Source organism: Myotis brandtii, unplaced genomic scaffold (genome assembly GCF_000412655.1).
Source record: "Myotis brandtii unplaced genomic scaffold, ASM41265v1 scaffold524, whole genome shotgun sequence".
Lineage (NCBI taxonomy): Eukaryota > Metazoa > Chordata > Mammalia > Chiroptera > Vespertilionidae > Myotis > Myotis brandtii.
The window spans coordinates 787004-802812 of NW_005369911.1; the positions used below are offsets into that span (position 1 = coordinate 787004).

General features: G+C 40.6%; 1 protein-coding gene across 1 annotated transcript in view; it reads right to left on the reverse strand.

Annotated features, from left to right (window-relative positions):
* Window positions 1-15809, reverse strand: part of STK32A (serine/threonine kinase 32A) — a 92431-nt gene that overhangs the window by 62318 nt on the left and 14304 nt on the right. Inside the window, exons 3-4 of the mRNA XM_005877651.2 lie at window positions 7698-7753; window positions 6711-6862 (exon numbers count right to left, since the gene is read on the reverse strand). Of these exons, the coding sequence (XP_005877713.1) occupies window positions 6711-6862; window positions 7698-7753 (208 nt within the window). The remainder of the gene's footprint in view (window positions 1-6710; window positions 6863-7697; window positions 7754-15809) is intronic.

Consider the following 15809-nt stretch of genomic DNA (forward strand, 5'->3'; position numbering starts at 1 on the left):
GACCCTTTCACAGGGGTCGCCTAAGACCATCGGAAAACACATATATAATTACATATTGTTTTTGTGATTAATCACTATGCTTTAATTATGTTCAATTTGTAACAATGAAAATACATCCTGCATATCAGATATTTACATTACGATTCATAACAGTAGCAAAATTACAGTTATGAAGTAGCAACAAAAATATTTTATGGTTGGGGGTCACCACAACATGAGGAACTGTATTAAAGGGTCGTGGCATTAGGAAGGTTGAGAACCGCTGCCTTAGAACCTCCAGAGGAACACAGCTCTGCTGACAGATTGATTTCAGCCTCGTGTGATTTTACACTTCTGACCCTCATAATTGTATGATAATAAATGTGTGGGTTTAATTTTTTTTTCATATTCTTTTAATGAGGTACAATTCACTTACAGTAAAGTGCATAGGTATTAAGTGTACCACATACTGAATTTTTACAAATATATACACCTTCATGTAATTGGCATCACAGTAAAGGCAACAGTATTTCAGCCACTCCAAAAGTTTGCCACATACCTTTTAGTTAAGCTCTACAACCCATAAGTAATCATTGTTCTGATTAGTTATGTATTCATTGGTTGATTGCATGATGTCTGTTTGTGAACATTAGTGCAAATGACAATGCAGGGCAGAAGGGAAATAATGTCTTAAGCATATTATGAAAATAGCTTTGCCCTAGCTGGTTTGGCTCAGTAGATGGAGCCTGGACCCGCAGACTGAAGGGCCCCGAGTTCGGTTCCAGTCAAGGCATGTACCTTGGTTGTAGGCTCAATTCTTGGCCCTGGTCAGGGCGCATGCAGGAAGCAACCAATTGATGTGGCTCTCTCACATCAATGTTTCTCTCTATCTCTCCCCTTCCCTTCCACTCTCTCTAAAAATCAATGGAAAAATAGCCTCATGTGAAGATTACCAAAAATAAAAAAATAAAAAATAAGAAAACAGCTTTAATCTCAAGTACTCCAGTTTGTGTTAAGTCACTGAATTTGTGATCATTTATTACAGCCGCAATAGAAAAGTAATATAATTATTTCTGAGTGACAAAATTTCTATTTTCATTAGGACTCCCTGCATTTACATATTTTATATATGTGTTATTTACATTCAAAAGAATGATTTGTATTTTTAATAGTTGAGAACAAAACAAAAGACTTTCTAATGCCCAAGCCAGCTCTGGATCAAGTGAACTTGCTCACTTAAGAATCTTCTCTGGCTATGGGGATTTCCGTTCTGGAAGGGGCTTCACTGAGTTGTTTGTTTAAAGCCATTTATTAAGCACCTACTAGGTGTGAGCTGCTTTATATACATATTCATAGCAGTACCTTCTGCCATGGGTATTGCTCTTATTCCAAATGATAAATGAGGAAACCAAGCAGAAGACATAAGGTATCTTGTTCAATTCACATAAATACCAAGTAGTGACTCAGGGATTCAAATGTGGGTCTCTCTGACATCAGAGCCTGCAAAGACCCGGAGTGGGTGTGATTAAACGAAGGCATGTTTGTGAGTGTGCAAGAGGTGGCAGTGGTATGATGGGAAAAGAGCAAACAAACAGGAGCCAGAAACCTGGTCCCACCACTAACTCACTTCATTCATTCAACAGATATGTATTGAACACTACTGTGTGCTAAATACTATTATAAGAGCTGGGGAATGAGGTAGTGAATAAATCATGCAAACATACCTGCTTCAGGGAGTTTGTATTCTTGTAGGGTATGAAAGACAATAAACTAAATAAACTCAGTTTCCTTCCACAAGATCATGTAAAGGAGTCACAAGATGTCTATAGAGAATGGTATAGTATAGCCAGAAGGGCACAGGCTTTGGTGTCAGGATTCCTAGGTTTAAGTCCTGGCTCTGCCGCTTCCTAGCTGTGCGACTCTGGGAAAATTACTCAACCTCTCTGAGCTTCCATTTCTTCAAGTGTAAAACAGGAATAATAATCCCTATCAACCTAGATTGTTAGGATGAATACATGAGATAATCTATGTAAAACCCAAAAAGTAGTAGAACGCCATGGATAGGAACACTATTACTATTGCCATATCATTATTATTATTATTATCATCATCATCATCATCATCATTATTATTGATGCTGATGCCCTAAGGCTACCCTGAGTCCTCATAGTCTGTGATTCCCTGAAGAAACACTGGTTTCTGAGTCACAGATGATGGGGGTGTCTTCCAGGGAACGCTTTTACTCAGTCCGTTCAGCCATCTGGCAGGACCCCCTTTTCACACGCCCAGTACAAGTGGTCCCTTCCAGTGGAAACAGGCCATCTCATCTCCTAATTTGCTGAAATGACACGTGGACCCTTTCCGCTCACAGGAGCAAGAGAAGCGAGTCAGGAGGGAGCTGGGCTGAGGAGAAAGTGGAGCCCGAGGAGCTGTGTGCAGCTGCAGATTCAATCACAATTAACAAAAGCCACCTGGGGAACCGGGCTGTGCTGGGCATGACTGGGGCCCATTTGTTTGCAGGCTGTGGGTTGCCAGGGCTTTGTTAGCAGCCCTCAGCGCAGGCCCCGCAGGAAGACTTTATTTGCTTTTCCTGTATGCCAGCCCTGTCGGGCAGCCTTCACTGTATAACCTGGCCTACATCTGACGACTGTGTTCAGAGGGGGGCCAGGTTCGTGGAGCCTGGGAAGATTTGAATTTTAATCAGAATGTTCTTTCACCCTTAACACTGCTGCTCCCAGGCTAGTGAATTTCCTGCCCCGAAACCCTTCAGCACACACATACACACACCCTCCCCTTTATACTTCTCATGCCCTTTTCACAGTTCATATATTTATGTGACATTTTCTTTAAATATGGTTTTATAGATATGAGAGAGAAAGAGAGAGGGAGAGAAAGAGAGAGAAATATCGATGTGAGAGAGAAACATTAATCAGCTGTCTCCTGCACACACCCCGATTCCAAGTCAGGGCACATGCCCCGGTTGTGGGCAACCTGGGCATGTGCCCTGACTGAGAATCAAATCTGTGACCTTTCGTTGCATGGAAGGGCGCTCAGCCAACTGAGCCACACTGGCCCGGGCCATGTGCCATTTGACCACGTCCGCCTCTCCTGGGTATTGGAAATGTCAAGCAGGTCAGGTGCTCTGTTCACTCCTGCTGACATGGCTTCCCCACAGTGTGGGTCCCTCTTACAATTAGGTTGTTGGATTTAGCAAATGAAACCACAAGATGCCCACTTAAATTAGAAATATGAATAATGAATGATTTCCAGTTAAAATATGTTCCGTACAATCCTTGGGAGATATACTGTGAATTATTGGTTATTTATCTGAAGTTCAGATGTAACTGTACATCCTGTATTTTACCTGGCAACCCTAATTACAGCTTGTCTGTGTTGCTCAGTAAATACATACATGAATGAAGAAGTGAACAAAGCTAATGCATGATCAAAAACAGAAAACCAAATGCAGATATTTTACTGGGAAGTACACAGGAACACCTTAGGGGTGATTATTTCAAGGTGATAGGATTATTGCAAAATTTATGTTTTTCGATGTGATTTTGTACACTTTTCAATTTGACTGACATGAGCAGAAAAGTTTTCAAATACCATATAGGTACGTACTATCTTAAACAAAATAAACCTGCTTACAAGGGAAACAATTTGTGTTTTCCCTCAGCCTGAAACCCAGAATTTTCTGAACACATCCCTGTGGTAAGGGATATTTTGGGAATACATGAGAAGATTATTGAAAGCAATATTGAGAAGCATATTCTGCATATCAGTAAACTAGAGTAAACTGGAATACACAAAGGGGTACAAGGAGTTCAAAAAATATTGCTGCTATTTTACTAACCGTACAGTACTTCTTAAGAAAATTGGCTCCTGAAGCTTTGGGAATGTAAAAGTAAGTCCAGTTAAACCCAAGACACAAATCTTGATTAATTGTACATAACATACTGGGGATGCTTTGATTTTTTTTGTTTGATTTTCAGAATGAGGGTGGAAAACCAAGTAAGACAAACATAAGCTCTTATAGAGAATGAGTTGAAGACCCCTCCTTCCCCCTCCCCCGACAACTTCCCAGGATGCCTTGTTCCAAGCATCATTTAAATGTACTTTGGGTGTTTAATAATGAGCATGTTCAGAATGCTTCACCTTAATGGGGCAAGGAAAGGAACTAGAATCTGTAAGATGCTTACTACGTGCTGGGCACTGAGCATAGCACTTTGTCCCATTTCATTCATAAAAACAACCCAAGTCATATCCATTAACCCTACCTTAGAACAATGTGACTTAATGATAAAGATTTCTCACAATCACACCTCCAGAAGTATTGCAAGGTGCTGAAGAGTCGTGGAAAGAGTGACTTACATTTACTGTGCTGTACTTACTAAGGCAGACAGCATTTTTAAAAAAATATATTTTTATTGATTTAAGAGAAGAAGGGAGAGGAAGAGAGAGATAGAAACATCAATGATGAGAGGGAATCATTGATTGGCTGCCTTCTGTGTGCCCCACACTGGGGATAGAGCCCGCAACCCAGGCATGTGCCCTTGACCGATATCGAACCTGGGACCCTTCGGTCAGCAGGCTGACACTCTGCCCATTGAGACAAACCGGCTAGGGCAAGACAGCATTTATTAGAAGATCTTTAGCTCAGGGTTTGAAAGACAAAGGTTTTCTGCTATACCTTGAGGAATGGTACCCCTCCCAGTTTTCAGTTCTGAACGTGGGGCTAGAATCATGGGATGAGGGGTGGGGTGTCTCTTCTCTCTCCTCTCTCAGTGTTAATGGTGCCCAATGTTCCACTGTGAGACTCAGTGTGAGAAGATGGAAGGACAGGGTAGACGTCATGTTGTCAACAAGTCAGTGCCCATGGAGAACAGAAAGTCATCTGGAATGATACCATGTCAGCAGATTGCAAAGTCTGCAAACTGTGGCTAGCTTAAAGTCTCATAACACCCACCCATGTGGTAGGAAAAAAACAGGATTAGAATGAAATCAGCCTTACCTACTCAGTGATGAGAGACAAGCAGGGAAGGGTAAAAGGCTAAGTCTGTCTTTATGAAGGGCTCCTGGTCTTAAAAAGAGAAAATTAGTTGAGTGAACTTTGAAAGAAAGAAAATGCGACTTTGGACAAAAAGAGCCTGTGAAGTGAGAGCACTTCCTCATTTTCAGAGTGGAGAGAGATGGAAAAAAGGCAATTTGATGATGATTGCTAAGGATGGGGAAGTAAGAGCTGCCTCCGTTTAACTCTTTCCATGGCAGCGTGTTCAATGGGCCACTCTAAAATACTGCCTGAATACAGGAGCCTGAGCCAAAATTAGACCCTCCCATGTCTCAGTCGTGCAGAAGCTATAATAGACCTGTTTCCAAGCCACACGGAACCATCTTCTATTCAATGGCAGTGGATAGCATTTGGGCAAAGTGCATAGTAAGTGAAGTGTGTTCATTAAAGATGGAGAGAGACAGGTTTCATGCACTCGTTCCTCCAGAGGAATGTCCCTAAATGCACAGTGACATGTCAATTATTTTTCCATTAGCATTCACTGGATAAAGACCTTTTTCTTGCCTTTGCTGGCAAGGAAGCACTGCTTGGTATGCATATTTAAATGACAGTCCTACGGAATTAGCTTTAAGAATTGGCTCTGAACATAATGGCTGCCTTCAAATGTAGAGCAAAGTGAGACGGCCACAGAAAGACTTCCACACACAAGAAAAGAGCAGGAAGTCATAGATAAGGCAAGCCTCGCCATTTTCTAAGCATGGGGTTGTAATAATGGCTTTGAAAACAGATCACTTAAGGTAGCTCCAGCTCTGTTAAAACCTATATGGAGAGAAAGGCAGCACCTATCCTCGCTTCAAGGAAACCAGCTTTATTGCCAATCATTTGAAAGTATGTTTTTGTTGATTTTAGAGAGAGGGGAAGGGTGAGGGAGAGGGAGATAGAAACATCTATCTATGAGAGAGAAACATCGATCAGCTGCCTCCTGGGGATTGAGCCTGCAACTGGGCATGTGCCTTGACTGGGGATCAAACCAGAGACCTCTCTGTTATTGCCAATCATTTAAAGGAGAAAGCCCTTAGTACAAGTTCTATAGATCAACCTCATGTCAGCCAGTGATGCCACATTTTGTACCTAAAGTCTCTGCCCCACGGTTAATGGGGGAAAGTATCTAATGAGTGAGGAGACATCTGAACTCATTCCTTCAACCTATTTAATTACAACGATCTTAAAATATAAAACTTGATCTCAAGGGCAAGAGAAACTGTGACAACTAGACCAAGAAGTACTTATTGGTGACAATAAAACAGCTATTTTGTTTCATTATCAAGTCAAAGACACCGAGGAGAACAAGAATCCTTGAGGAAGATCCTAAGAAGGACTTTGCAATTGCACACCTAGAAATCAAGGTACGCTCATACCACAGTATTGGGGGTGAAGACGGGGTATCTCCATTCAGAGGTGCAATAAAACCATTCACCACAGCCCTGGCCCATGTGGCTCAGTTGGTTGGACATCATCCTGTCCACCCAAAGGCTGCTAGCTGGATTCCCTATCAGGGCATATGCCTGAGTTTCAGGCTCCATCCCCCTGCCGGGGTAGGGGGTGTGCAGGAGGCGGCAGATCGATGCTTCACTCTCACATCAATGTTTCTCTCTCTCTCTCTCTTCCTTTCTCTCTCTTTAAGAAATCAATTAAAATTTATATTTAATAAACCACTTACCACAAATTAACCAGGAAAGGGTGCTCCAGACCCTGCATGATCTGCAGTTCCTTGAAGACATTTCTCACTTCATTGCGCTCGACACACTTCTGTTTGTTCATGTATTTCATTGCATACATCTTCTTGGTATCGTTCTTCTGAACGATGCAGACCTATTGGGGCAAACCAGAGTGAGAAAGTGGTTAGGGAGATGACAGATCATAGTGATGAGCGACAGAACCAGATGCGTCCTTCAGCATGGCTTGGAGGCCTTACCACTTGCAAATTCTCTGACGCTAAAGTTGCCACTTAGTTCTGATTTCAGAGTAAAAAAACTTCATTTTCTTCCCATGTACATGATCAATTCCTAAATCTTTGCTTTCTCAAAAGAATCTGCCTGTTTTTGCTTTGGGGACTTTTTTAAAACAGCATTTTGGAGAAAATAGCTGCCTCCTTGTCAGGAAACTTCCCGTAGCAAATGCCATCCTCATTCTGCTTGAGTGACTTAAATGAATGGGCAAAGCTGTCAGGCTGAATGATATTGTGCACAGAATTTCTGTTTGTGCCCATAAGTGATATAACGAACCAAAAAAGACTTTTCAGAAAGGGATAACATGAAACACGATGTCCATATTTTTGACGTATTTTTAGAGGTTCATATAAAGCCTGGTAATGTGGACAGCAATACTTTTAAAATGCAAGTTCAATATGAAATATTCTCTAGATACATCTCCACTAAGACGCTAATAATCAGGGTTTGAATCTAGAAGTTTCTTCCAAAAAATTAGACTCGATATGTATATTTGTCATGGTAGGATTTTCAAAAAATAAAAACATGGTACGACTTGGGAAGAACAGAAATCAGGTGGCATCTTTCCCACATGAAAAGGTTTAATGCTTACATTGACATCTCTGAATTATTCCTGGTGGTCCCAGTAACTCAGTAATCTGAACATTCTTGGACTCTGTTCCCTGAGCTGCATACCTATTAATCATTTGGATTCTCACCTTCCCAAAACTGCCTTTCCCAATGGCTCGCAGAATTTCAAAGTGGTCAAAGTTGACTGTAAGGCAAACAGAAGAACATTGTAAGTGATTATCAGTTGTCTTTTAGTAGCTAATAAATAATAAATAAAGATTGGGCTAAACCGAAGTACCTTGTTTAAAACAAGATTCCAGACTAGCTTAAAATGCCCATTCATTTATTCAATAAATATCTCTTGAACATTGTATTATATAATGCCGTAATCACAGTGCTTAGTACTGGAGGATACAGTAATAATAGAGTAGAAATCTAACCTCTACCCATATGGAGCCTGTGGTCCTGTGAAGACTCCACACAAAAAAGAAACCCTTAAGGATTAAACAGTCGCAAAAATAAGTGGACAATTAAAACTGCTGCTGAATGTTAGGAAGGATAAAGTTGTGGGGCTCTAAGAGCGTGTACTGGGATTTCACACAGGCGACAAAGTCAGGGGGAGCATCTCTGAACACAGATGTCTATGGAGAGATCTGGTCCCCTGTGGATCTGGTCCTACTAAGGATCAGCACTTCAAATATCTTCTCCCTGCCTATTCCCCCCACAACCAACCACTCTTTTGTATCTTAATAATTTTCATTTTCCCAAGTAGAAAACTATTACACTCATAAGTTCATAGAATGAGCCGATCCCTAAAGGACATTTCTATGAGATTAGCATGAACATGTGGACAGAGGCTACTGAATGGTGCTATGAAATGCAGATGATCTTTTACACCTGCCATTTTTAACACTTCAGCACCGAGAAGTCAAAAGCAGTAGCTGTGTATAGGTGGCATGGTCTCTTGGGTCAGTGCTCATGAAATGCTTGGTGATGAGAAGAGCCAAGTATAGATTCTCTTAGGTGACAGTTTTTGGTTTCTTGCCTTGATGATTTTGAGGAAACATTCCACTTGTTTCCTGGTTTTTGAAATAAGGATTTAGATGAGTAAAATTCCAAATGAGGAATTATAAGAGCTTATTCGGAAAGGGTTGGGAAACACTAAAAGGTACCACTCTTCTTTTTAAAAGATGTTTTTTCTCTCTCTCTCTCTCACTTGCTCGCTCAAAATAATTACACTATCTCTTCCTGAAGGAAAGAGAAATAAGTAACGGGACCTCTAAAGGTTTTTCCAAGCTTTCTGAGGGTCAAAACATGTCTATAATATAACTTATGGATGAAAAAGGGGCCACATACTAGACCTAACAGGCTCAGGGGAGCCTGTATGGCGGGTCTTACAAACTCAGAGACCCTAAAGTAACCACATAGGATGGTCTGAAATGAAAACTTCCTAGCCCAGCTGATGTAGTTCAATGGTTGAATGTCAACCTGTGAACCAGGAGGTCATGGTTTGATTCCTGGTTAGGGCACATGCCTGGGTTTCAGGCTCAATCTCCCAATCCCTGGTAGGGGGAATGCAGGAGGCAGCTGATGGATGATTCTCTCTCATCATTGATGTTTCTATCTCTCTCCCCCTCTTCCTTCCTTTCTGAAATCAATAACAATATATTCAAAGAAACAAACAAAAAACTTCCTAACTAAAAGCAAGTCATTGTGGGAAATAATATCCTAGGCAGGTATTTTCTTTGACAAACGACGATCATTACCTTATGTGAGCCTGTCTATTGTCATTTTTGCATCTATAATAATATAACTTTGGAATGTCAGAGTGATCCCATTTCTCCAGATCACTCCCAGAACCCCTCATGGTTATTCTCCTGCATACACTCTCTATATGCTGTAAATGTTAATTGTTAATTATCCTATACCCACCAATGTAAAAGAAGTATGTGTCTATCTGTTTTACTTTTTATCCAATCTCAGAGATTTCCCTACTTTGCTTTCTCCCTAATCTACCACCAATAGATTTCATGTAACCTCCTTACATCTTCCCCTTTGATTCTGATGTACAAAATAACTGGTAAAACTGCCATTTTCTGGAGCATTTTGTCAGTCCATTGAGATTTTGCTTCCTAGCAATTGTCGTCAGTTTGGCTCAAGTAAACTCATAAACATTCACTACAGGTTTGAATGTTCCTTAAGTCAATAGACTTGATCATCACTTTCTCCTCTAAACTCCCAAATCAATTCATTTCTACCACTAAAGCCATTTAATCATGTGAGGCAGCATGTACATTGCAAATAATCCTGGTTTTAGACTCAAAATAGTGAAGTGACTTGACCTAGCCAATGTGGCTCAGTTGGTTGGAGCATCATCCTGTGCACCTAAAGGTTATGGGTTCAACTCTTGGTCAGGGCACATACCTAGGTTGGGGGGTCGATCCCCAGTCAGGGTTTGTATGAGAGGCAACTGATCAATGTTTCTCTCTCACATCGTTGTTTCCCCCTCCTCCCTCCCTCCCTCCCTGTAGCAAAGCCACACTCAATACTTCAGTGGAAAAGTGGGCAGAATCAACCCACCTGAGTCTGCTCAGTAGCATTCATGTAAATTCAATATACACCTTTTTGAGCCTGGACCCAGGCTCTTAACCAACATTTTTATGGTTGTCTTGGTGTTATTATCACACATCTACCTATCCCAGAGGCAGAATCAGGGGAACAAGGTGGAATTTCTTCATCTCTCCTTTTAGAATCAGATGAGCCAGGTCAGGGTTTTCTGAGTCTTTCTCTAACACAAACATGCTGATTGTGGAATCCAGGGCTGATGTTTTGATTTCCTTTGCTTTACTTCTCATACCATCTCCCCATTCTCAACATTCTGCGCAATAAACAGTGTTGAAGGAAAGAAAAGGGGAAACCCTCTTTACAGTTTATTATAACACTCAGACACTTGAAATTAGGAAAAAGAGCATTCTAGAAGATAAAGCAGATACAATATGGTGGTTAAGAGCATGAAACTCTGGGTTTGGGTTCTGGCCGGACTACTTACTAGCTATGAACTTGAAGTAAATTATTTAAGCTTTCTGAGTTTTAGTTTCTTCCTATGAAAAAAAATTGGTCATATACAGTATCCCTTCTAAGGTTATTATGAGGACTAGGTGAAATAAGATGTATCAAAGGTTCTTATTTAGGTATTTTTGGGAGAGAATAAGAACTCAATAAATGTACCACTATTATTGCTGGAATTTTTTGTAATTGTTACTATGTGAGTCATCTTAATATCAGCCCAGAATATCATTTGCCAAAACATTAGGCTAAATGATGTTGTGACTTCACACAGGACAAATTGCCAAGAATGTCACTTCCCTGAAGACAGACACTGGCCCGCCCTGTTTATCTCTATATCTACATTGCCTGGAACCCCTTGGGCAAGTAGCAGGTGGTAAACCCTTGTTACGTGGAAGAAGGAGGCAATAAAGTACCATCAGCAAAGTTTCCCAGAATATAAAGCTATATTTGGAGAAAAAATTTAAAGATAGTTTTTTTCCACGTTGACTTCCTAGCATATCATCATTTATAACAGGTACTTCCTAAGAAATGTCGTACCAACAACTTACTATCAAACGGCTTGTTAATGTGCTGGGCAATAAAGTGGGCTTCCATTGGAATATTATTATAATATTACAACTTCAGATTCATCTGGAGAAAATGGATTTATACCTTGAAAGCCTCAAGGATTGACTGACTTTCTGAGCTCAGAAGCATGGAGAGCTGCCATTCTCCACCCCACAAACTTCACAGTGACCGGCTATCCTAAGTGAGGCCATGGATGCAAACCCCAGGAACTGCAGGTAATTAACAGCAGGAGTCAGAGGGCATTTGCTTTGTCAGCACTGCGTCGTCTTTGAACAGAAATCACTGTATCATCCTATGCAGCACAGAAGAGCCAACATTAAGTGACAGTCTTCCATACACCTTGTCCAAATGAAGAGGGAATCAGTGCCTCTTATACATCTTGTCACTTTGCCCATTTTTAAGAAAAAGGACAGAAATAAACTAAGGCGTTCCTTACAAATATAATTCTTCCAGTGGATTTTACAGTTTTCCATTAATTAGATGAATGAATGTTTGGTCATCATGCTACATTCCCAATGGAGGCCTTTGCAAGGAAAGGCTCGCTTATACCCTTTTAAGGTAGTCACAGTAAGAGGGGGGGGAAAGCTAGTCACTTCTCCAGAAGCCACAGCTTTGCTAGTGAGTCAAATCAACAAATATTCATTCAACGTCTGTGTGCCCAGGACTCTGCTAGGCACTGATGATAAAACAAAAGGAGCCCTGGCTGGTGTGGCTCAGTTGGTTGGGCATCGTCCCGTGCACTGAAAGGTTGCCGGTTCGATTCCCAGTCAGGGCATATGCTCAAGTTGTGGGCTTGATTCCCTGGAAGGGGGCATGCAGGAAGCAACCAATTGATTCTTTGCTTTCACATCTCTCTCTCTCTCTCTCTCTCTCTCTCTCTCTCTCTCGCAAAAGGAGCCCTGGCTGGTGGGGCTCAGTTGGTTGGGCATCGTCCCGTGCACTGAAAGGTTGCCGGTTCGATTCCCAGTCAGGGCATATGCTCAAGTTGTGGGCTTGATTCCCTGGAAGGGGGCATGCAGGAAGCAACCAATTGATTCTTTGCTTTCACATCTCTCTCTCTCTCTCTCTCTCTCTCTCTCTCTCTCTCTCTCTCAAAATTAAATAAATAAATAAAAATAAATAAGAAAACAAAAGGAGCTTGGGACTAAGTCACATCCTCAGAAAACTGTGACTCATTCAGCAGTATTTGTGAGAACATTAAACTAGCTAATCAAATACACCATACCTCATTTTAACTTATTTTATTTTGCTATAGTGTGTAGTGTATGTATCTTTGGAATCCAATCTTTCCTCTTTCTGGAAGTAGAGAATTAGATAAGCATAAATAGGTACATGGGCAAATACAGCAGACAAATAACAGCCGCAGACTGTTACTATTTGGCATAGAAAAAGGCTCTCTGGACCTGCAGAGATGGGAAAGAATATTGTGCCATGAAAAGTTTGCTTCTTGGTTTTTGATGATGATTGAAAGCTTTGATGAAAGATAAATATTATTTGGGTCAGACAGAATTGCATTAGAATCCTAGCTCTGTTGTTTACAAGAGAAATAAAATTAGAAATTTACCTGACCTTTCTGAGCTTCAATTTCTTGTTCTCAATGAAGATTATTTTTATATAAAACTAATATACTTTTGGTATACAAAAAATACAGAGAAGTAAAAAAGAAGAAAAACAAAATCATTGAAAGATAATAGTTAATATTTTGATTAAATTTTGTCTTTTTAATGTTCTTATTTTTACCAAAGTTATATATCTATATCTATATTTATATACAGCTTAGAATCAAATAGTTTTTAAAAGTCTATTATAAAACACTGATATGAGTTCTATGACCCATTTGTCTCACTTTCCAATCTCTCCAAGCCAAGAAATAAACACCTTTACTTCTTTTGGTAATAAATTTGGTAGTTTCCACCATATCTTCTAAATAATACAATTTTACTGTTATTTCTTTTCAGCTTTAGTTATTACTTATTGAATTTCCAAGATAGCGGGCAAGGATTTAGCTCACCTTCCTGGTCATTTGGGCTTATCCCAACCTGCTCCTATCTTTCCAAAATATCGGTATCTGATGTAATAGTTTCAATTAGATCAATATTCTAATTATTATGAGTATGGAAATGGTATGTGCAGCTAAGTCGTTCAGCATGATTAGTTTCCTCTTCTCGCACAATGTTTTAGTTTCCCTGGAGTCAATAATTGTCTTGTTTATACATAAGCTTATTTTTCTATATCCTTTTTCCTAATTCAAAAGAGTCTCTATCTGGCCACCCAACAGACAAACTCCAGCCTGGTGGGTGGCCCTCTGAGGATGTCATGGGGGTGCTCATCCCCAACCATCCCTGCACCGGCACCCAGGCTCATGCCATAGACAGAGGGTGGGATGGACCAGGGTGGCACCAGAAACAACCAACTTAGACCCCTTCCTGGGGAGGCAGCAGTGTGTGAGCCCAGCTCCAGCCTCTGGGGCATGAGCCATTGTCCCATCAGACCTCACAAGCAAATTCAAAGATAAAATTAGTAAGAATTTAGAGACAGTACCTGCAGGTCATAAAGCAAAATGTAGGGCCCTTCTGAATGCACTGTCCTGTCTACCTGCATTGGCCCCACCGGGAGGAAGCCAGTCCTGGTTCCTGGCTACATGAATTATTCGTTTCTTCCCTTTATATTGATTAATTCCACTTGCTCTAGTATCTGCTCTTTAATAGAAAAATTCCTCCCTTAGTATCATATTCAGCTTTAGCTATTGGCTCACATCTCTGCTTCTCTTTAGATTAAACGTTTTGAAAGAGTTGACTATACCTGCTGTGTCTATGTCCTCAGCTCCCAAACATTCCTAACTCCCCAACATCTGGCTCATGCTTTCACAGCCTCCCTGAGCTGCTTTTGTCAATATTACCAACATCCTGTAGTTGCCTAAACCCATAGACAGGTCTCACCTTATGCAACCACACAGGAGCACTCAATGTAAGGGACTGCCCTCTCGTACTTAAAACACCCTTCACTTTTAAATTTCAGGACAGATGTTTTTCCTTCCTCACAGGCTGTTCCTTCTCAATTTCCTTAGATGAATTGCTCTCCTCTGCTTGACTTCTAAATACTAGGGTTCCTCTCCACTTTTGTTTCCACATTCTCTCCCAAGGAAGAGAGAATCCCCATGCCTTTATATCAGAGAGGGATATAAAGTCTCTTTTGTTTCCACATTCTCTCCCAAGGAAGACTCACCAATCCCCATGCCTTTATATCAGAGAGGGATATAAAGTCATCTCTGGCCACTCAACCCCAGACCCCGACTTGACATCACCATTTAGATGCTGCACAATCATTTTATGCATCCAAACTAGGACTCTTGACTAAACCCAAACATGTCCCAGCCCTTCAGCACCCCCTCTTCTCCATCTCAGAAAATATCAGAGCCACCTATCTACCTGACTACTCAAGCAAAAATCTGATTCATTCTTGATTTTGTTCTTTTCCTCTTACCCCATAATCAAACCATTAGTAACTTCCAATTATTGTATATTAAAAATAAATGTTGAATAAACTCTCCATCCACATTGCTATTCTGTTGGCCCAAGCATCATTCACATAAATGAATGACTGTCCTCATTAAAACAGATCACCTTTGTGTCCTGCCCTCCCCAATTTCAGCTACTTAAGTTATCTACATAGCACTTATAATTATAGACCTAAATTTCACCAATCAGAAAATCCCACCCCCAAAAAAATAAAAGAGGGAGAGAAAAGGAAAACCAACATTGGGAAGCTTTTATTTTTTTATTTGCCATGTAAGGACATTAAAAACTATGATTATGATAATGGTAGTAATAACAGCTAACGTTTATTGAACAACTCCTATGTGCCAAGTGTATGCAAAACATTTTTCATGGATAATCTTTTTATTCCCACAAAAAAGTCTCTGAGACAGATACTATTATGAGCCCCCTTGTTACAGACGAGAAAACTGGGAATCAGAGAGGCAAATCATATGTCTAAGTTCTCACTATGAAAAAAAAATTCTATTTCCATAAACCTTAAATACGAAACACTCACACCAAGAAAGGACATAATCTTTAGCTTTATGAGAAGCTTATTACCTGGTACATTGTCTGCCTTTTTCTCTTTTCACCACAGACTAAGTGAAATAGCCATTGTTTGGTATTTGCCTACAGAGGGTACCACTGATTTAACCTCTGTGATACTACAGTGCTAGTTAAGGTTGGAGGTCAGCTATATCACTTATGATCTACTGGTGAAAAATTATTTAGCTGGCTCACTTTATTATCCCTTTATTATCCCAGTGGTTGGCAGCAAATGGTTGCCCGTAATGCATGTGGGCTTGGCAGGTCTTTTAAGAATATATTTGGAAATTCTCCAGAAAAGCAGCTTCCAGAGCCAGTTGGTGGCATCGGTTTGCATAGCCAGCGCTTCCCTTTTATGAAACATGGTGCCCCAGGGAGTCTGGGATTTATTGACACCCATTACTGGTGCCAAGACCAAGCGATGGGCACCAACAGCTTCTCTTCCTGCCGCCTGGACCCCAATTCATGAATTTGCCCAAAAGTCAGAAATACACTGGCTATTTCTTTAGAACAAGTTGCAAAGTAGAACAGTAGGGCAGGATG